The 21,415-nt window shown below is 53.9% G+C and overlaps 9 protein-coding genes across 9 annotated transcripts; 4 read left to right on the top strand and 5 right to left on the bottom strand.

The window, feature by feature from the left end:
• Positions 1-758: 758 nt before the first annotated feature.
• M406DRAFT_358175 (uncharacterized protein) lies at positions 759-1,441 on the bottom strand. Its single transcript, XM_040923818.1, has one exon. The coding sequence runs from the start codon at positions 1,340-1,342 to the stop codon at positions 878-880; it is 465 nt and encodes a 154-aa protein (XP_040772992.1). The 5' UTR covers positions 1,343-1,441; the 3' UTR covers positions 759-877.
• Positions 1,442-2,262: 821 nt separating this feature from the next.
• M406DRAFT_282128 (C6 transcription factor domain protein) lies at positions 2,263-4,804 on the bottom strand (the record flags this gene model as incomplete). The annotated part of the gene is made up of 3 exons (XM_040918469.1): positions 2,263-3,322; positions 3,418-4,448; positions 4,524-4,804. 3 exons carry the CDS (start codon positions 4,799-4,801, stop codon positions 2,661-2,663), a joined length of 1,971 nt encoding a protein of 656 aa, XP_040772991.1. The 3' UTR covers positions 2,263-2,660.
• Positions 4,805-5,628: 824 nt separating this feature from the next.
• On the top strand, positions 5,629-6,882 carry M406DRAFT_230398 (FAD/NAD(P)-binding domain-containing protein; the record flags this gene model as incomplete). Its single annotated transcript, XM_040915835.1, has 3 exons — positions 5,629-5,991; positions 6,025-6,581; positions 6,663-6,882. Coding segments are annotated over 3 exons (1,140 nt in total), but the record flags the coding sequence as incomplete, so codon positions are not given.
• A 1,364-nt stretch (positions 6,883-8,246) lies between these two features.
• M406DRAFT_74928 (uncharacterized protein) lies at positions 8,247-9,092 on the bottom strand (the record flags this gene model as incomplete). The annotated part of the gene is made up of 3 exons (XM_040925781.1): positions 8,247-8,464; positions 8,633-8,690; positions 8,805-9,092. The coding sequence occupies 3 exons, from the start codon at positions 9,090-9,092 to the stop codon at positions 8,247-8,249; spliced, it is 564 nt and encodes a 187-aa protein (XP_040772989.1).
• A 144-nt stretch (positions 9,093-9,236) lies between these two features.
• On the top strand, positions 9,237-11,183 carry M406DRAFT_65051 (uncharacterized protein; the record flags this gene model as incomplete). The annotated part of the gene is made up of 6 exons (XM_040924912.1): positions 9,237-9,328; positions 9,485-9,904; positions 10,007-10,074; positions 10,114-10,560; positions 10,612-10,925; positions 10,992-11,183. 6 exons carry the CDS (start codon positions 9,237-9,239, stop codon positions 11,181-11,183), a joined length of 1,533 nt encoding a protein of 510 aa, XP_040772988.1.
• Positions 11,184-12,007: 824 nt separating this feature from the next.
• On the bottom strand, positions 12,008-14,585 carry M406DRAFT_342663 (uncharacterized protein; the record flags this gene model as incomplete). Its single annotated transcript, XM_040921794.1, has 4 exons — positions 12,008-13,275; positions 13,365-13,450; position 14,061; positions 14,546-14,585. The coding sequence occupies 4 exons, from the start codon at positions 14,583-14,585 to the stop codon at positions 12,008-12,010; spliced, it is 1,395 nt and encodes a 464-aa protein (XP_040772987.1).
• Positions 14,586-15,527: 942 nt separating this feature from the next.
• Positions 15,528-17,632, top strand: M406DRAFT_334044 (uncharacterized protein; the record flags this gene model as incomplete). The annotated part of the gene is made up of 3 exons (XM_040920897.1): positions 15,528-15,968; positions 16,061-17,446; positions 17,501-17,632. 3 exons carry the CDS (start codon positions 15,528-15,530, stop codon positions 17,630-17,632), a joined length of 1,959 nt encoding a protein of 652 aa, XP_040772986.1.
• Positions 17,633-18,733: 1,101 nt separating this feature from the next.
• Positions 18,734-19,193, top strand: M406DRAFT_29908 (uncharacterized protein; the record flags this gene model as incomplete). The annotated part of the gene is made up of 2 exons (XM_040919309.1): positions 18,734-19,057; positions 19,131-19,193. Coding segments are annotated over 2 exons (387 nt in total), but the record flags the coding sequence as incomplete, so codon positions are not given.
• A 181-nt stretch (positions 19,194-19,374) lies between these two features.
• Positions 19,375-20,591, bottom strand: M406DRAFT_295728 (uncharacterized protein; the record flags this gene model as incomplete). The annotated part of the gene is made up of 2 exons (XM_040919209.1): positions 20,154-20,591; positions 19,375-19,977 (listed from the first exon to the last, which is right to left on the bottom strand). Exons 1-2 carry the CDS (start codon positions 20,583-20,585, stop codon positions 19,375-19,377), a joined length of 1,035 nt encoding a protein of 344 aa, XP_040772984.1. The 5' UTR covers positions 20,586-20,591.
• Between the last annotated feature and the right edge of the window lie 824 nt (positions 20,592-21,415).

Here is a 21,415-nt window from a genome sequence, read left to right as displayed (position 1 = left end):
TACCGTTGCATTAAGCGACGGCGAGGTCCACCGACGACCCAATTATGTTTATATGAGAGTTTGAACATGGTCCCTGTCCCTGCAGCAAGGTGTGCGACTTTGAGTGTCCTGATCAGGATAAAAGGCCAGGAGCTTACGCGTTCGCCATCTTTTTGTTCTCGTTACTTTTTCCAGTCGACATATCACAAGCTAATTGCACGACAGAAGCATGTACGAAAGTTCGGCGTAATACTAAATACAAGCTTCACTTCAGCAACGAACCCATGGAGGCATAATTCACACCCTGCACAATTCGCATATGGAAGGATTCAACACCATACCCCAGCCCGCTGTCTCTCGATCCAGTACTTTTACTCAAGGCCGCGCGTTGAACCCCTTTCATTTTCGACAGATACTACCAGACATTTCTTTTGGCTGACATATGTATAAATAGGACGGCTCGAATGCCATGAAAGGCGACTAGCCACGTTTGTAAGGTCACAATAGAAAATGTCACTCCAGAGGCTCTCGTGGATGGGATGGCATTTGCGGTGACGCCTCTTGGTTATGAAGCTATGCTTGTCTGAATAGACAACCTTGAAGCATCACATCAAACGTTCTGGCCATCGAGGACAGCTTGTTGTTGAGAGGCTGTGTATCACTAGATCCCAGTAGCCTTGCAAATGTCCTTCCGCCGGCACAGATTGTAAGATGTTCTGGGGAGTGCACGCCAAGACCGGAAACAATGCCTACGTAAGTAAGTGAAGGGCTTTCCAGGTGAGAGCGAATGCGACTGGATTGAATGCCAGCACTACTACCCTATGCGTTCATTTCCGATGTCGAGCACTCCAAACCTCCGCCCTTCTGTACACTTCGTCCGGCTGTTCAGTTGTTTTTTTCAGGAGGATCTGGCGCCGACAACAGGGCACACCGCACCGGCACCAGCATTGTGGACATCCGGATGCTCAGCCACCTTGCCCTTATGATGCCCCATATGAGCCTTTGTGACGGGGCAGACAGCGTCGTCGGGCTGGCCCTCGGTGGAAGGATGGTGAGGAGGAAGAATCGTCGTGACTGGCCCCACCACGGGGCATACCTGGTCGTCCATCTCCTTTGACTTGGGTTCATCGACGATGGTCTTCAGGGCGGGGCACTTCTGTGCGTCGGCAGATGAGGTCGCATCGTTCTTCGCATCGGCGGGAACGGGAACGGAAGGGTGTTTGTGGAGATTGCCATGATGCTCCGTCTTTGCGCCGACGACAGGGCAGGTTTGGCCAGGCTTTGAGAGGTCGACGTCGGGATGGGAAGGGGGCAGTACAGAGTTGGTGGTACCAACGACGGGGCAAACTCCTGGTTGAGACATCGTGTAGGAGGTATCGTACTGCCTTGGAAGGTACTGCTGTGATTGTGTGATGAAGATAAGAGAGGTACTTGGTGATGACGATGATGATGACGACGACAGTGCTGGTCTTTCTTCTGTTCAGGATCTGACTGGGGGCGGATGGAGAATGGAATGAGGAAAGGAAAGAGAAGAGGAGAAACACGAGGATGATATCAAGGGAGAAATCGCGGGGTAAGGCGCCCACCATAGTAGCTTCCTCAGCAACGCCACGACGGCTGGGTCAGCCTGGTGGCCCTTGTTGGCCTGCTCTTGCCTAGCCAATCTATGGTCTGAGACCTACCGAAATCATGCTCAGGTCAAACGATTGCCGTTACAGTAAACCTGTCAGGCCCCGCCCCGCACCGTCTGCATGCTGGCACAAGCGGGGATATCCAGGCCAGAGCTCAACATCCGCTTTAACCAAACAATCGTCTACTGACACGAATCACTCTCGTCGTCTTCTGCGAGCTTCTACATGTGGGTCGGTCTTCAGTGTTTAGAAGTGCTGTCTCGATACTTATCATCAACTTCCGTGATTTACACTGCTGCTGCTGTGTTCCAGTTCCAAAATCTTCGTCTGGAGGACCCCATCACGAGCCAGGAGGGGCATGAAAACAGCTACGGTACGCGGTGTGCTGCTCAGGGGGTCGCATAAGCTCTGATGTCATGGCTCAGCTAAAGGCCTGTCCCCACCGCTCGATGCCCGTCCAGTCACATCATTAGCGAATGTCAGCCTATGAGAATGGCCGGGTTTGAGGCCCTCAAAAGTGACTAAGCTAGCCTCCCTTTTTCGAACTTCAAGGTATGCTTTCGGAAGAAGCCGATCCTCAACAGTAGATCTCATAAGCTGGTGCACAGGCCATGTACGTTGCATTCCGAAGAAGTGGTCATGGAACCATAGTGAATTTGCATCGTTTGCATTACAACCTCCTTGTGCTTAAGATCACCTGTAATTTAATTGCGCTCCATTTGTAGGGTTGCATCATCACTCTCCCTCCTCTCCTTATACCTTCATTCTTCTTATTTTTTTCCCCCCAAGTGCTCCTGTCCTATGTGAAGGAGCTAGAGACGATCCGGTGATTCAGCTAGTAGCCACCAATCAATCTTGTCAGAGTCCACCCCTACAGGGCTCACTGACAGCCTAGCTTTTTACCATTGTTCATCAAATGCACAATGCATTTCCGAGCACGTCGCGTTGCGGCTGTGGTTGGGTTCAAGACGAGGTGTGTTGAAGAGAGGGAAGGGACAGGCTCTCGTAGCTGCTGAGTACAGAATTCTGGAGGAGACTCCAAGTAAACTGCTAGTCACGATTGGCAACAGCATTCTGGAAAAATTGGTCCCAAAACACCCAATCTGCGACGCCGGGGCTATATCCGCTGAAGGTGTCCAAGCTGGCCTCGTTCCAGTTGGAAATGGTCGAGTCCAGGGGTGCCACGGCCTCAATATCTGATCTTCCACTCGTCACATCGCGGGTCTGGCTTGTCGGGACCCTCTTCACCTTGCTCCGGTTCAGCTTCAACTCTATGATATACTTGGGCTCAGGGTCTGAGTTGCTCGGCGGATTGGCCTCCCAGGCCTCGATCAAGGCCTTCCAAGCAGCACTATACACAGGCCGTCTTGATCCGGTAATCTCCGGGTGGTTGGTGAGGGTCTCGCCCACCTTGGCCCATGCCGCATCCAGTTCTGTACGCGAGAAGAAACCCGGCTTCGCGAGGCTGGTAAGGATACAGATGAGTGCATCCCAGAGAAAAAACTCCTTGACCTGCCACCGCCAGCATTGCAGCTGCGGGTGACGATATACCGCGTTGTCTACATCGAGGATCCTCTGTGCAAGTTCGTAGAGTTTGCGTCTCCTAGCGTCGCTGATCGCGTGGCTGTTCATCAGAGGCGTCATATGTATACGTAGGCGCACTATATTTGCAGCAGACCTGACGATTAACATAACGAGATAATGAAGAGGGTCTAATATCAGGTATGTTAATATTATGTTCTGATCCCGAGGCCTGAGCTTCGACAGTTGATCTCCGAGAAAAGTTGTATGTCCTTGAAATACTTACTGATGACATCGCAGTATCGAAGAATCTTGTCCTCGATGGCCGCTTCGACTTGATCGACCAGTTCAATACCATCCCCACTTGTCCTCAGGTGGACGCTGGGCCCAGCACCTCCGGATTTCCAACGCAATGCCTTTCGGGAGTAGAAATTTGAGAGCTCCACTCGCATAAGGACATATATCATGTCAGTGGCGCCCTTGACCTCTTCAGGCTGCTGCGTCATGCCAGGATAGATCTGATCATCGTCGAGATTCAGCGGTTTCTTAACATCCCACGTGTTAGGCGGCATGCTGATGCCGGTACCTGAGTGCTGACCAGCGAACCCATCGAGAGGGACCAGTTGCCAAAAGAGGCGTCGCCGCATTTGAACCTCAAAGGGAGGTAAACCGAGGCTCTCGGCGTCACGATGCAGTCCCATGCGCTGGGCAATGCGGACCGCGATACCAGTAAGCATCCAAAACGTATGTGGATCCAGATAGGAGCGCCCACAGATCAGGAACAGCATGTAGGCTTGCATGATCGGCATCTCTGTGGTCTTGAGCCACGATGCGTTGACGAGCGCCTGCCGCAAGGCATGTTCATATCTGGTCAACAACACACTTCGTGATTCAGAATAATCACGTAGACAATCCTCGTCGCTCAAGGTGTAGATGGAAAAATGATATATGGCGAAAAGCTGACATTCCTGTGCCCGTGTGGCCGTTGACGGTTGTCTCGAAATCGAGGTGACCATTTGGGTTGTAGTCGGAACGTGTAATATCCTGCAGAGCGGCTGCACGTTATGGACATTGGTCTGCCAGAGCTTCATCGCGTGTTCGTGACTGGGATGGAACTCGAGAAGGTTCTGCGAGATCCCTAGTAGGGCGGCAGAGACCGGATCATAGCTGTGCATGAAGGACGAGGGACCCAGGTTGAGATCATGCGGGCCCTCTGCATCGTCGGAAAGTTCATGTATGTCGTCCATGCCAGTGTCAAGCCAAAGCGTGCTATCGATGTATCGCGATTTCCCGTCCCCTGAGACGAGTCTTCCTGGCCTTTCAAGCATGCAAGGGGCGTTTAATTGTCCCGCTGGCGCATGGGATGGCTCTGGATTGATTTTTGTTTGGGACTTGGCCTTATTCATAGTCTCACCGGGTGGTTGGTCCTCTCCCACTTCAAGAAGGCCGTTTTCTCGTAGTATGTGTTCATAACGAGCGAGGCGCTCATGAAGATCTTCTTCAGGGGTGGAGGAAGCTTCAGTCTCATCGTGCCTACGCTTCCTCCTTCGTGGCTTTGGCGGGGCCTGATAGACGCATTTTTGTTTAGATTTGACACAGGATGAACATGTCGGCACGGTTCTGTCACATTTGACTTTCCGCCTCACACATAACTGGCAGTTGTACGGCATCGAGGTAGCTGCAGGCGGCATCATCTCCGAGACTCTATGCGCAGCATCGGAGGGAGAATTCTGGGCCGTCTCCGATTGTTTAGTCGCCATTGCTGAATGATTGTAATGCAGTTCTCTATGCGATTTCCTGGCCGGCGCAGTTCATGGAGGAAGATTCGAGGAGAACAACGTATTACAAGGACAGTTTCGGGCCCGAGCGAGGATGACTTTTGGGCACAGATGTCGTGACTAAGCCGGAGTCGTGTCTAGAATGGTCAGCGGGATCCGCCGCGTACGCACCATGCTGTGCACGATGCGGAGAGGATCGAGCGAGAAGGGTGCAAGCAATAACCCAGCGAATTGAAAATGACGAAGAGGAAGTTTAGAAATGAAAATTCCAGCTGATTGGACTTGACTGTGCCGTGAGAATACGATGATTCTTTCCGGCATTTTACGGGCCTAGCGATTTTGGTAGTGACGCGGATTGCCCTAAACTACAGGGTCAAGGCGCCGGGCCCGAAAATGCTGACATCTCGGGCCCGAAGCCACTAGGTAGGCGCCTACAACGATGCCGTAGATGACGTTGACGATAATTTGCCAGGCTGGACCAAGGCAATAGACCACGTTAGAGTAAGAAGAGTGACAAGTTGTAATCTGATCCTTCGTTCCTACGTCTGAACCACTTCGTACAGTGTAGTCTCATGACGAGCCCTACTAACATAATAGGTCCTATATACTTAAGTATATAGATAAGTCGAGGCGTCCCACCACGTATGTGTGAGCTTGTCTCTGCAAATAATCAGTGCCTCTTTATACAATCTCAATAAGTCCACCCAATGGCTCCCTTAAACATTCTTATTATAGGCTGCTCCATCGCTGGCCCAGCCCTGGCGACCTGCTTGCTCCTATCCGACCTCCCCGCCGATCAGCAACCGCATATCACCGTCCTCGAGCGCTCGCCGGGCTTGCGGACAGAAGGCCAGAATATCGACATCCGTGGGGCCGGGATCACTATCATCCGCCGCCTAGGGATTGAGAAGCAGATCAAAGCAAGGACAACGGGGGAGGAGGGCGTGCGTCTGGTGGATATGCAGAACCGAATCTGGGCTCAATTCTCGGCTGACAAGAGCGGCAAGATGTCGACGCCCACTGCTGACGTGGAGATCTTGAGGGGAACACTTGCAGAGATCCTGTACCAAAGGGCGAGGACGGTGGGCGAGGAGGTGAGAGCCAAGGGAGGGAAGGGGATTGAGTTCATTTGGGGTGACCATCTGGACAGTATCGAGCAGGATGGGGACAAGGTGGATGTTCACTTCGCCAAAAGCGGCCAGCGGCGGAGGTTTGACCTCGTTGTTGGCGCTGACGGGCTTCAGAGCACAACGAGGGGCATGGTTTGGGGCCAGCATGCTGATCGTGTGGTGAAGAAGCTCGCTGGTGGTGTGTATGGTGCCTTTTTCAGCATGGCAGCTGGGCAGAATGATACCATGTGGCGGAGGTGGTTTCATGCACCTGGGCGAAGAGGTGTGATGGTCCGGCCGGATGAACAAAGGGACAGGGTGACGGTGTTTATGACCCTCATCAATGATACCGACGAGAGGCTCTCTGTGGTTGCTACTAATAGACGCGAGGAGGTCCAGGCGCAGAAGCAGCTGATGAAGGAGTTCTTCCAAGATGCCGGCTGGGAGTGTGACAGGATAGTGGACGGGATGATGAAGACGAAGGACTTCTATTATGATATGATCGCGCAGGTTAAGATGGACAACTGGAGTAAAGGTCGTGTAGCTCTACTAGGTGATGCGGGGTGCGTCCTGTTCTAAACCCCCTTTCTTCTTCTTTTTCCTCTTTCGCAGTATCCCGCCAGCCCTCACTGACGCCAGGTTAGATATTGTGCGAGCCCCTTCTCAGGGATGGGTACCACGCTCGGCCTGACAGGCGCATGGAATCTCGCGGGCGCTATCCTGCAACACCCAAACGACCACGGCCGCGCTTTTGCACAGTACGAGGAGAAAATGCGACCCACTGTCGAGCTTGCACACAAGCTTGCGCCTGGCATGCCCAATGCCCTTCATCCGCAGACTTCCTGGGGCGTTTGGATCCTCAACGCGCTCATGTTCCTGCTGGATCGCTCGAAACTGTTCTATGTCGCGTTGTGGCTGGGAGCGGGACCACCTGCACATTTCGTGCCGGTCGAGGAGTATGGCTTTCGACAGCTGGAAGAGTTGCAGTGACTTGAGTAGCATCAGCATTTGCCTTCGCCTCTCAATCATTCATACCCATCATCAATTCTGCTTTATGAAGCTTGAGGTCATCATGGACCTTATCCACCCAGTGCTCGGCTGAGGCGTGTTCATTTCGGACCTCAGTCAACGCCGCCAAAACAGTTCCAGACTCTAGAAATTTGTGCGCTCAACTACATGTCGAGCCTACAGGTCGAGAATGGGAAGATGGGAATAGTAGGAGGCCCGAGTGGATGGGCTGTGGGCGGGCCACCTGAGGAGGATGGCGTTGATCAGAAGCAAGTTAGCTGCCTCGTCAGGCACTAAGATTCAATACCAGTAAGGACTTACTTAGTTGGCGTCCACCGGCTGTGTGATTTATAGAGATGCTCGACTGGACGCGGCCGTCGCCGTCCCGGGTTCTAGGACATGTCATGTCATGGGGGAGGCCGTCTCTCCCCCCCCCCCCTCTCCCTTGGCATGAATGACTATCCAAGTATGCAGGCCAATACAAGATATACGTGTCTTTCTTCCGCCCTCATAGCATATGCTGTATTGCACATTGTCGCCTCGGGTGATGCTCATCACATACAGTACATGTGTCGGTCGTGATGTACAGTAGTGAATTCAAAGAGAACGGAAAGATGACGACAGGGGAAAAGTTGTTACAGATGCAGGCAGGAGGACCCTTAGCGAGAAGAGGGGGAGGGGGGCACCTACCCTGGCTATAGTCGACCTAGGCCAGAAGAGGCTTGGACTTGTGACTTGACGGCGGCCCGCTCCGGAACCACGGCGAATATTCAGGAAGTCACAGTCCAAGCGCTCTGAGCACACGAGAATGATAGGGGCATCAACGCTGAGATTCCTAAGCTGATCTGCCATCAAATCGATTACCGTGTTGTTTTCATTGTGGCCCAAGTGTGGAATTCTTCATTGTCTTTTATGCTTCTCCGTCCAGGACTTTGGGATGCAGGATAGTTGTGGGGGTAAAAGTTGAGAGGCAGGAGCGAAGGGGAAGGAGAAAAAAAAAGAGACAAGGGTGGGGTACGTGAGGTACGTACCCTGTAAAAGTTCCCTGTCCAAGCCTGTCAAAAGTGGCGTGATTTGTTTGGAAAGTGGCCTGAATCAGATGCTTCTGACTGGATGCTGGGGCGATTTGTTCTTCGAGGGGTGATGTCCAACGTCCACACAACAACATTCACAATTGCTTTTGACCCCCCTTTCTCAACGGAATATTTTTCCCCCTTCCCCTACACGACAAGCAGCGCAGCACCTGAGCAACTGACCTGCAGCGCCTCTACCAGCAGTGGCAGGCCTTGGAGCGCCACACTTGGGCTTGTCAACATCAGCCCACTTTCAACACCCTCAGCGCGCCAGCCATCATCTTCTGGTTCCCCTCCGCACGCAAAACTTTCCATTGTCAGCACTGACAAGCGAGCATCGACAGAGAGATTCTCGGGGGACCCCTCTGCCCTTTTTTTTTATTATTTTTTTTTAATTGTTATTTTTCAACTGTCGCGCCTGTTGTACCGAGCCTAAGGCGACCTGCCTCTACGCGAGCCCAGTCGCTCCCATAGCAGACCACACTGGTTGGCCAACGACTTAAGGTTTGCGACACAACTTGCACAGGTCGTACCCGATTTGCGCACCCTGGACAGAACAAGATAATCCTTCAACAATCGGCCCTTGGTGACCTAATTGTCCCACACCGTGATCAATCTCCACCAATTCAACGACTGCCAGATTCATTCCAGGAACGTCTACAACGCGTTCGATCAAGAGGACGGACGCACGCTGGCGCCACGTACCGCCTGCAAAGCCTTGTCCGCCTCGATTATCACCTGATAGAGCAAGTTGGTCAAGAGGCCAGAGATCTCCCCTGTCTTCCATCTCAGGGCTTGAGTGGGGATTGTACCGCCGTCCGAAAGTCCCGTCGGCGCTGCAAGTTGATTCACACGGTCATTCACACGGCCGCTAGCTTCACATTCCAATGTCCCATCGCAGATAGCCCGTCCAGGCCGGATCCAGCAACCACCTCGCCTCCCCATCGCCTCGAGCCGCCCTCTAGTACCTGTGAGACTACCGTCGATAACCATCTTTGGACTGACCATTCACTCAAACCACGCACCCATTCAGCCGACGGTTTCCCCGGCTCCCATCGATACCGAGAGCGGTCTCCTGACTTCCCAGCCCGCTTGGACCCTGATTTTTGTCCTGCAATGCTCAGCTGATAATCGAACATGGACCCCAACCTTCTCAGACACCTCGAGTACTTCCTCGAACCCAACAGCCAAGTAAGGTTTTCCTGCCATCTGCCATATGAACAGCCTCGGTGGTCGTGAATGACCTTTCCGAGGAGAACCATGTCTGGCTGGCGTGCCGTTACCAGTGCTAATCACTTCCAGACTGGCGACCTCGAGAGCCAGCAGCAGCAGCAGCAGCAGCAGCAGCAGCAGCAGCAGCAGCAGCGCCGCCTCGCTGCTCCTAGCTCCAGCTCCTCGGCCCAAAACTTCTGGGACACAACTGGCCTCAATGTCGAGTCGGCCCTCGGCTCGCCGTCTTCTGTCCCTACCAGCCTGTCCTTTGACTCGTTCGGACAGACTGCGACGCCTGCGACGGGCAGGCCCCAGCAGTCAAGGTCCCAGCAGGCTGGCGGTCAGGGAACAAGAGTTATACTTCCCCCTCGAGCACCGAAGCCCAAGTCCGGCCATGAACGCAAGCGGACAAAGCTTAGCACCGAGTCGACACCCTTCGACAACGTTGACTATTGGATTCAGTTCGACAATGAGGAGGGCGTGGCCGGCGAAGGCGCCAGCTCGGAGCTCAATCACCAGAAGGGCAAGGACGCGCAGCATTTATCGGCACAGCAGCAGCAGCAGCAGCAGCAGCAATCACAGCAACCAAAGAGGTAAGCTCTCCTTCACCCGGCGACATCAGGTGAGGGCCATTACGGCGCATCAGGTTAAAGATAGTGTGGCCTGACTGACAGTTGTTTTATTTTTGAGTCAAGACCAAAGCTGCAACATTCACATACCTCACCTTCCACAATAGCTACCACTCGGGATAGCCAACAGTGGAGTCCACAGGAGCAACAAGAGTCGAGGTCAGCCGCGGCAGGGCCGAGCAGTTCCAGGCCGCTGCACCGATCACTACGGCCCGAAGATATGCTGGATGACGACGCGCTGGATTACGCATTATCCGAGGAGGGCGACATGACCGCAGAGGATTTTGGCTCTATGAACTTGGCCGACCACATGTCCAAAATTGACAATATGCCACCGCCCGAGGTTCCGCCACGGGAAGGACTGTATTCAACACCACTGAGTTGGGAAAAGCCCCAACCAGGGCTACGTCTTGACTCGCTCATGAGCATGCAAAACCCGCAGCAACTGAGCGAGGACGAACAACGCCGTCTCATCGCCATAGCGATGAATACCGGCCCAGTCATGGGCGGGCTGGGGTCGGGCCAATTTGGCCAGGCAAGCGGATCCAGGGGTTACGTTGCAGGAGGAGGACTCCATGCGTCCCTGGGGCAAAATTTTAATATCGGTGGCGGCCTAGGAGGTCTGGGCGGATTTGGCGGTCTGGGAAACCTGGGCATGGGCTTGATCACAGACGACGCGCCCCTGTTGCGTCCGGAGACGCCCGCCGTAGCGAAACCACCTCAGCCACGACTTTCCCGATCAACTACCGAGAAGAGCGAGGGGAAAGGGAAAGGGAAGGAGAAAGAGGGCGATGATGATAACAAGTCAAAAGGCAAATCGGGAGACCGCACGGCGCACAACGACATTGAGAGAAAGTATCGGACAAACTTGAAGGACAAGATCTCGGAGCTGCGAGATGCGGTCCCGGCCCTCAGGACGATTCAGGAAGGCGTTGTTGATGAAGGCGAGGACAACACTCCAGGCAACCGGCCTAAAGTGAGCAAGGTCAGTAGAGATAGCCCTCAGAAGATTTGTGTGCAAGTTTTGACAGGGAAAACTAACTATACGCAGGGTACTGTTCTCACCAAAGCTACGGAATACATTAGCTATCTCGAAAAGAAGAACCGGGCGATTATGGCACAACACCAACAGCTCTCACGGCGACTGGCGGCCTTCGAGCAGTTGCTCAGCCAAACAGCGCGGCCATCATTCCAAATGCCGAATTATAGCAGAACGCTGTTTGACCCTCGAGCATTCTGTTAGAGCTGTCAGCACAGGCCCGCGAAGTTCACAAAGGAAGAGAGAAAAAAGCAAAATCCCACGAAAAGAATATCCCATATTGCTTATCAACATAGCTACCGGCGTTTTCAGTATGGCTCCCACACCCTACAACCGCTTCATTTTCGGGATTATCACGAGCATGGGAAAGAAAGATGATATATCATGACATTGAGGCGTCATCACGGATATGCACCACCGAATGGTGTAATGAAACAAAACCAAGCATAGACCCAACCCATCTCTCTCAGTAAGGGGGCATTATCAATGAAGAATGACCAGTTCTTTGTATATAAACACTGAACTATTGACGAGTTCTCGCTCTCAACGAAGTTCTCGCTCTCTCTCCCTCTCTCCTTTCCTTTTCATCGGGAGTTCCATCGGGAATCTCGAGTCAATCGGGCATAAGGGAACGTTATGGATGGGTACTTGGGCAGGCGTCAACAGCCCCGGCCAGGTGAGCCAGAGACAGGGTCCTAATACACATCTACGACAAGACGAAGCTTATCTAGCTATTATAAATGAGAGACGATCGAGACATAACATTTTGAGGGAAGTCTGTCCTTCCTTTCGAGACACGTTGCGTGCCAACAACGTACGCGGCCTTCTGCTACTATCTGAACACCTCACTTTGATTTTGTGTGTGATAATGTACGTCTCAGTGCAGCGTGCCTGCGAGTCGAGAGGTGAGTCTGTTTCAAACCAACATCCACACACACACGAGAGAGCTGTTCTTCCACCAGCGTGAGATCCTCCTGCATGGATGTTGTGCCGAATCTCTCTGCTTGGCGGAGAAGATTTAGGCCCGTTCAGTTCCGTAGAGCCTCGATATCAACAACCTCCTTGACTGCCTCCGTTGTCAAAACGATGGGCCCCGTTTCGTCCACACACACGCTGTCCTCAATCCTGATGCCCATGCCCCTGAAGTGCTTCGGCCACCTCTCGTCATCCGGCACGTACACACCTGGCTCGATGGTCACGCAATGTCCCGGCTTCAGCGCGACGTTCCTGCCATAGCCAGGGCAGTCGTGCACGTCCAGTCCGACGTAATGACCTACATGGTGCGCGAACAGCGTCTCCAGCGCTCCGGGCCCTGACAACTCGAACCCAAGCTTGGTGAGTTCGGTGCGCAGGGCAGCCTCGGTCGAGCGGTGGATCTGATCAAGACTCAAGCCACTGTCTGCGCGGCAGAGCGAGACACCCGACCTCTGCACGCGCAGGACCGCCTCGTACAGATCCTTCTGGGCAGGCGAGAACTTGCCGCTTACAGGCCACGTCCGCGTAATGTCGGTGATGTATGCCCCGTATTCCCCGCCAGCATCCACCAGCACCATTTCTTTACCTTCAAGAGGTGCGTTGTTGAGGACGTAGTGTATCATGTTTGCCCTGCTCCCGCCGGCCACGACAGGCACATAAGCGGGGCCGTCGCATCCGTCTGCGGTGAAGGCATAGTCTAGGTAGGCCTGGAGGTCCTTTTCATACTTCCAGCCCCTCCGCATCGCGTTGGTAATGGCGCGCCCGGAGATCCGGCCTGCCTGGCGCATGTTGGCTATCTCGCCCGCTGACTTGACGATCCGTAAAGAATTGAGGAGGGGCCTGAGAGGCGAGGTGGCGGCGGCCGTATGGCCAGCAGGAATGCGTAGAAGACGTTTGAGTAGCGAAGAGTCGCTGGTGCCTTCGGTATATATCTTGCTCGCATCCTTGAGTATCGGCTGGAGCAGCTCCCCTGCCTTGTTGATGTCTCCGGCGTTGTCTGCATTGAAGACGTCCTCCGCAGCCTGCACGCCGCTCCAGGGGCCGGACCACTGCTCTGCGGCGGGATCTTTCGGCCGTACGAGAAGGTGAAATATGAAATCACCAAGGTTGTCGCCGGTCTTTTGTATCACTGCTATTGCCTCGGGCTCGTTGAAACCGGTAAGGTAGAGGAAGTTTGATTCCTGGCGGAATGGGAAGAAAACGGCACCGGAGCGCCATTTGATCTCGGCGGCAGGTAGGATCGCGACGGCATTCTTCGGAAGAGCTTGTGCCAGGCGGGCGCGGCGGTCGTGATATTCTTGGGCGGTAATGCCCGGTGTCACTGGAGGCGAGGGTTCATGTTTTAGTCTGCGGACAGTCCGAGTCGAGACGTCGACAAGAAACAGGATCTTCAACCAAGGGGAGACACACGTTCGCCTGGTTTCAGGAGGTGAGGATGGGTCTCGTAGACGGGCTGCCCGAACTGCAGCTGAGATGCACAGACGGCGGCATAGAATCTGCGACACGGTTGGAGGTGATGTCGCTGGTTGAGGGCACCGAAGGCTGTCGAAAGCAGCGTCTGCGATCGGGGGGGTGAGCGGCGCCACGCGATTGACCTGGCTGCTACTAGCCTGGCGATGGAAGATCGTGCGCTCATGTCTCTTGAAGGTTGGGACGGCTCACGGCGCCGCGCATGAGCATCGTGGCTGCGGTACGTGGAAGGGAGCTGTAGAGGAGAAGAGTTAATTCCAAACAGCAGGCGACTAGAATTGTGAGTCGGTTGAGAGCATTTCTTTTCCCCAGATTCAGAGAGAGCTTAGAACCCTGCACGACCAGACATGGGTGCATCCCGGCAAACTGTACTGTACCGTACCACTCACTGCGACCCAATTGGCAGTATCAAAGCAGGGGGTCAGCCACTCATCATTCTGCCGTACAGAACATAATACGTACTACGGTGCATACTTCATACTACTATTGTGCTTAGGTGATTGTTACTTATTATGGTACATAGTGCGCCGTAGTGCATACAGCTCAATGTCTGGTACGTTTCTCTGAATCGCACACTGACTACAAGCGTTACGAACCCATGGGCAGAGGATGAATTGCACTCAAGCATGCACATACCCTGTGAGCAGGGCTGGGAACCAAGAATTAGAAAAGACATCGGTCACACGATGTTAGACATTCTAGCATATGAATATATGTTGCATCCTGCCCTCTACTCAACGACTTTGGCAGAAACTACGATGGCCTTACTCTGGAGCCTTTACCATGTCCTCCCACAAGGCATCGTTGAGTTGTTCGGGTTTCCTCAGAAGCACTGATTACACATGCAAACCAATCTCTATTATAAGCATTAATGTTCTTCTCCCACGCTCGTTGCAGTGACAGCAGAGGTACGGAGTTGAGGCAGAAGTGTCGAGATTTTCACAGCTATTCCTATACTCTTTGACATTACAAAATCGACCAGAGGATGTGAGAGCCAGCTCTCCTGGCTCCTGGCTCTCTTCCCCGCCGCATTGGCTAATGCCATACACGGAGCATATTATAACAACCGCTTGACGAAGGGTTGCAGGTTTACGCGGGTTTGGTCCCTGCTATGTACTTACTTGGCCAGGATCTCAGGGCAGCGTTGCCTCTTCCCTCCATGGTTGGCCACGACATGGCAGGGACATTGGAATGGTGTAAGTCAGTTGGGAGGATTCGGTAAAGATCTCAAGTTATAACCTACTACGTACATAATTATGGATGGAATACTTGATGATTACAATATTACTCCTTAGTATTTCATTCGATCTGTACCTTCAAAATGTGCCTTACTTAACATAGTACTTCCTACAGCAATGCTATGTAGCATCGTATTGCCCAAATAGGTAGGCTGCTGGGGGCCGTTGCCCCTTCTACTGGTGGGCCGCATATTTAGTGGGGCAGTGCTGGCCTGTGCGCGTTTGTTGTTGGCGGGACCTCTGGAAGCTCCCCCCTAGCCTGCCACACAAGCCGCCATACCAGCCTTGCAGGCCTTGACCTGGGCCACACCTGCACCCGTACCGCGATTTTCCTAGAGCGAGCGACAAACGCAGGAAGAAGAAGCGAGTTGCACCAAAACACGACACACTTGCCCAACAGCAGCAACTCCTTCAACACGACCTCCAAAATCGCCCCGTCTCGGTTTTCAAAGAGGCGTCAGCAACGACAGTCAATCCCAATTGACGGGTCTGTCTCCCTTTCTGGTTCTTTACATCCCCCCCCCCAACCCCAAATCCAACTGTGTCACGAGGCTCGACCAACCAGCCCTGCGAGGGGCCAAGGCAGAGACGCGTGCCTCTCCGTCCGTCCACCCAAACATCCAGCTCTGATTTCTTGCGGTTCAACCAGCCCAACCCGCCATCCACCCTCCCCCCCGCGTCCACTTGTGTGACCAAAAACACTCCAGGGTGCAGAGCACCACGACGCAATCTATCGTGGATGCTACACGATCTCAAAACGACACTGGATTCACACTTATACCTGCAGAGCATGTTGACCTAGAACCACTATTCTTACATGGCAGCCGTATCCCTCTCACCCTCCCCCATCTCCCATCCTTCCACCATGTCTAGCCGACGTGTTCCTCTCTCCTCGAATCCCAATGTCGCCAACTCTCCCATTCGCAGCCAGTCTTCTGCCCTGGCCTCCGTTCTGGGAAAGCACCGTCAGCAGAAGAGGGCTTATGCCAGCGTCCAGCGGGAAGAGCACTATGGCCAGCCGCCCCCAACCAAGAAAAAGCTCTTGAATGATGGTACCGAGCAGCCCCTCAGATCTCCAGTCCGCCAGGTCAAGGTCATTAGAAGAGACCTCTCCCGAGCCTACAAGGATGAGAAAATCTCCCAGGCCTCAATCTCCAAGGTTGCTCAGCAGGAGGACGAGGCAGCACGCGTGCAGCGCTGGAAGGAGGCTACGCGGCATAGCTTCCCCAGCTACGTCTTCTACTTTGAGAGCTGCCCTGCCGAGCAGAGGTCCAAGTTGGTCAAGCAGTTGACCCAGCTGGGTGCCGTAAGTCGAGACTATATAAAAACAACCTCCCCCCCCCCCCCCCCACCCCCCAATGCCCCAGAAGGTGCCGCTGACGAACCGACGATGAACAGCGCGAAGAGAAGTTCTTCTCGAAGGATATTACCCACGTCATCACGACCCGCTCGATCCCTACCGACAAGCCCACCCGCATTCATGCCGACGATGCCTCTACCTCGATACAGAGTCAGCGTGGCCAATACGACATGCCCAAGACCATCGATCCCTCACTCCTCAGCCGTGACACCAGCGTCAAGGATATCCGGAGGCGCCTTCTCGAGAGCACCAGGAAGGTCCCTGTGGCCCCCATCCTGGAGGAGAATGCTCCAAGACAGCCAGCTGCCTCGCGGCACACTGATATCCTGATACGTGCCCAGGAGATGAAGAAGAAGATATGGCACTTCAGCAAGCTCCAACGCGTCTTCGAGGTCATGTTCGACCCGAACCCTCTTGGCTTGAGCGCGAGCATTCCGAAGGCGGCCGAAGAGACCAACCTTGCGCAACTTCTCAACAAGGAGCGGACCAATGGACCTTCTGATCGCGACCCGACTGTCGCCACCAAGGAACTGATCTACTTCAAGGGCCCGTATATTTACATCTACGATATCGAGGAGAAACAGAAACCAATCATGGTCAGAGAGTACCCCAAGGTTGCCGACAAGAAAGATGGGGAGTGGCCTCAATTTCGAGCCTCCTCGGGCGGCCGATGCCCCTTTGTGGAGGATGAGGATCCCGCAGAGCGCAAGCGTCATGTGGAGAAGCAGGCTCGTGAGAAAGAGCGCAAGGAGAAGGTGGTTGCAGAGGCTGCTCCGGAGCACAAGCCGCCGCCGCCGCCGCCACTAGCAGCCCCGATGGCCAGACCCGTCATCGGAAAGAGAACTCTGTCCGAGATGGAAGATGGCCACAACTCCCGAGCCGGATCTGTCCGCCCTCCGGAGATGTTCGACCTTGCCAAGGCGACCAACCCACCTGCCCTCGATTTCAGACCTCAGAATGCCTTTACGAGCCGTGCCCAGTCTGCCCGCCTTTTCGCCGGTGAGCCCGTGGCGTCCGGTATCCAGCCGTCAAATATTACCTCCGCAATCCGGTCACAGATGATCTCGTCCGCCACAGGTGTTCTCGGTGCTAAGGCAGGCACCAGCAAGGAGCTACACGGCCTCCAACGCAAAGTCCTGCAGAAGAGCAACGCCACCTCGGCCAATCTCTCGGCCATTCCGACCTCTCAGGACCTGAGCTCCCGCCGTCTTGCGGAGGTAAGCCTGGACGCGGGTCACTATCAACGATCGGCGAGTCTCGGCCACGGTCCTCGAAAACTCGGCCAGGCTGGTGACGACCAGTCAAAGGAGCACAAGCGGACCATGAGCGTCCCGGCTGCCGTCCCGACGGCCAAGACAAAGAAGCGCGACCTCAAGCCTGGCTACTGTGAAAACTGCCAGGACAAATTCAATGATTTCGAGGAGGTTCGTATCCAGTCAGTCCGACACGAGTGAGCAGGAACTAATCTAGAAGAGTAGCATATCCTGTCGAAGAAGCACCGGAAATTCGCAGAGAATGATAGGAACTGGTCCAGGCTGGACTCTCTGCTGGGCCAACTGGAGAGAACCCCGAAGTACGCCGACGACGAGGATGGAGAGAATTCGGATTAATGATCAAGCCCTGCTCTGCAGAGGTAACTGCCGTACCGACATCATCATAAAATGCTTTGCACCAGGCGTCATTTGCTTTGCTGGCTGATTGTACCGCTGTTGCATTTGAGGTGTTGTGGTCACTGCGTTTTTGAGCATTTTCGTCCCCAGCGGCAGCCCTTATTTTCATGATTCGCCGGCTGTTTCTTGTTATATCATCTCGGCTTGATGTCTTGCTCGGGGATGTGCATTCTGCCACATTTTATCACAACAATTCCAGACAGGGTGACTTCCATGACACCAAGAGGCGGCGTCCTCGCTACAGCAGGAAGCATCTCGCTGGTATGCCTTCATACCATGGTGTTAAGACAGCGTTGGGTTGTTGTTTTTGCTTCTGGCGTCCAAACTTCCATGATGACGAGGTTGGTGTGGTCGGATGGGAGGCAGATTCCATGTCGAGGGACACATTTCACCCATTTCTGGGGCCGACACACGGTCACATTGAAGACCGTGATCTTAGGGCAACAGACGGGCATAGTCTATGACGGCGATGTCCCATCTCAAGAGATGTGTAGAGGACAAGAACGAAAAGGCTCACGTATCTTAAGCTGTATGCATCATACGTTGACAAAGAATATGAACATTGATCCCTAGAGACCGGAAGACAAGACTCGCAACCAAGGTACAGAGCAAGCGATGCTTTGCTCGTCAGTGAAGAGCCTATAAAGGTCCAGTGCCAAGGCACCAAGCAGCAGTGCGCGGTTGTGGCCATGATGTGGGGTGGTGGGGTTGCCGCAAGCTCAATCAAGTAGACTTCTTATCGATAAAGCAGTAGCTACCCCTCGACGTCAACGGCCCTGGAGCCGCTATCCTCTCCGCCTAGGCCCTACCTACGCTATCGTCCTGGGAGACCCTGCCATCGCTCCTCGCAACGCCCTCGGATTCCTACATCTTCTGGCTGCAATTCTACACTGCAAAGATCACTTCTTTCCGTGTCTTGACACCATCCTTCTGCTGCCTGCCACTTCCACTCTCCCTTTCGCAATCATGTCCTCGTCGTCCTCCTCCACGCCTACGCCGGGCGGCGCCCCCACCGAACCCGACATCCCCTCGGCTTCCCCTTCACCCGATCTGCCCCTCACGATGACCGCCTCGCTCATCCTCACTAGCCTCCCACGCGACTCGGCCTCGGCGCTTGCCGAAGCCAACGCCAGCTTGTTCCCTACTGAGCAAAAGGTCATTGTGCGCTTCAAGCCCGTCGGCGGGTCGGCGCCTCCCCTGTCGCAGAAGAGGGAGCTATCGAGGATCAGCGCGGCGGCCAAGTTTGAGGCTGTCGTGGCGTACTTGCGGAGGATTTTAAAGGTCGGGGAAGGCGAGAGCCTGTTCCTGTATGTCAACTCGACATTTGCGCCTGCGTTGGATGAAATTGTTGGGAATCTGTGGAGGGTGAGCCCGACATTGTGGCCCGTGTCAAACCCTTGCCTGGTGCTGACAGATCTGGCTGTACCCTTGGGGATAGTGCTTCAAGGATTCAAATGACCAGCTTAATGTTGGATACTCGTTGACGCCCGCCTTCGGCTGAGCGATACAAGCCATGCGTCGGGCACGAAAACACACACAGAATTTGCGCTCAATGGACGGCTAGATTCTAAAGGATATGAGAAAGAAGAGGGGCCAGAACAGCTGACGGACAGATTTGCACTCGACCCAAAGGTTCGAGGCGCCTACAGCGAGCTGTAGCACGTATGCTCCCATCCGCACGGCTATATGGACTTTTCGAACGCCTCTAATTCTGCTTTCGATATCGGGTATGTGTGTTCAGGTGCCGGGTATGCCCGGCTCTTGACCTCATCCCGGTATGCCTTCATGGCCTTCATGCTCTCGGACCAGATATCGCCATACTTCTTGACAAATTTGGGCAGAAAGCGTCCAGGTGGGAAGTTCCCCATCATGTCAATCTGCACCAGCACCTGACCAGAGCATCCATTGCCTGCACCGATACCGATGGTCGGAATGGACAACTTCTTGGTGATGAGGGCAGCGACCTCGGCGGGCACGGCTTCGAGGACACAAGCAAATGCGCCAGCCTCCTGCACGGCCAGTGCATCGTCAAGCACTCTGTGTGCGCCGGCTGCTGTCTTGCCCTGCACCCTAAACCCGCCGAGGGCATTTTGCCGCTGCGGCGTGAGGCCGACATGTGCTAAGACGGGGATGCCGGCTGTGGTGATGCGCTTGATGGACGGCGCCATCTCTCTCCCGCCTTCGAGCTTGATGCCCTGTACTCTCCCAGTCTTGATGAAGCGGATCGCCGTCTCTAGGGCTTGCTCGGGCGAGATCTCATATGAGCCCATTGGGAGGTCGCCAACCTGTAAGGTGGTCAGAACGGCCTGACCTCAAAAAGAAAGAGGAGGGGGGGGGGGGAGGGGGACAAGACGAGAAGAACTAAAAGTGAATTTTCCACTCCGGTGCCACGCTGGGTGGGGAGGCGAAAAGCGAAGATGATAAGATGAAATGTACTAAGGAGAGACGGTGGTTTTCTTACGGTAAATGCGGACCTGGTCGCCCTCGCAACACTTCGACAGTGCAACAGCATCTCCTCCACCAACACCTCACTTGTGTCCTCCATCCCGAGAGCGACCATGGCGAGGCTGTCACCGACAAGGATCATGTCCATGCCCGCTGCATCGCCAACGTGAGCGGACGGGAAGTCATGGGCCGTGATCATGGTGATGGGCTCGTTCTTCTGATACATGGATCGGAGTGTGCCGAGGGTGATCTTCTTTCTTGTTGCAGCATGTGGTGTGCCTAGTGGGGAGTGGGAACTGTGACGGGTCTGCGAGGGCGACGGGGACGAGAACAGGAGGGGGCGGGCGACGAGAAGGGATGGTGAGATGCGCAGTGAAGGTGATGGTGGGTGAGGCGAGACCCGCGCCAGGGTAGCGCATGACCGTAGTGTTGTTGAGAAAGTGTTCATCGTGTATGCAAAGCATGAAATATAAGTGTATGCTGTGTACTTGAGTACTTATGTATCCAGATTGGCGATGGTGGCTAAGATCTGAAAGACTCGGGAGGAAATTTATGGAATAATTTATTTTTTTCTTTCCCTTCTTCAAAAACCATTCCCGATCAGAAATCACTCATTGACCGGTTTCGAAATGGTAGGGATAAGAGAACGAAAAGAGCGTATCCATCCTCGATCGCGGACAGTAATTTGCAAGCTGGCAGTTTTTATACACCGAAAGTTCTCATCATGATGATAGTTGCAGGCGTAGAAAAGGGCATGTCAGCCTCGGATTGGTTTTCCCTATTGGGGGGCGGCGGGACCCATGCTGCTTACATACTTTAGTACTTGCTCTCCAGGTGGTTTATGTACTGCATGCCAGCCGCTGCTGTGAGGGCCGTTTAGGGGTTTGGGAGGGGGCCGGGGCCAGTCCAGCCGAGGCTTAGTACGTAGACAGGCATGGCCTTTTATGACAGGCATCCCACTAAATGTTATAGTGCTACTCAATAACACACCAGTACTAGGCCCTTTACTGGAGAATTACAATCGACACACGAGACAACTAAAAGCGTGAGCCGAATGATTTCCACAAGCGTTGGTGATATACGTGTTGTTTCAATGTCAGATGCAAAATAAAATATTTTTTATAAACTGTATGTAAGTATACATATATCATGTCAGCCTTGCTCTATTATAATAGCCTTCCTTATCTACTAGTAGTCATCTCTCTCGTCATGAGAATACCCCTCATTCCTTCAACTAGTGGACAAAGCAGAAGGGAAAGAAGAAGAAGAAGAAACAAT

Source organism: Cryphonectria parasitica (genome assembly GCF_011745365.1).
Source record: "Cryphonectria parasitica EP155 unplaced genomic scaffold M406scaffold_8, whole genome shotgun sequence".
In the NCBI taxonomy this organism is placed as follows: Eukaryota; Fungi; Ascomycota; class Sordariomycetes; order Diaporthales; family Cryphonectriaceae; genus Cryphonectria; species Cryphonectria parasitica.
This window is presented reverse-complemented; position numbering and strand designations above follow the sequence as displayed.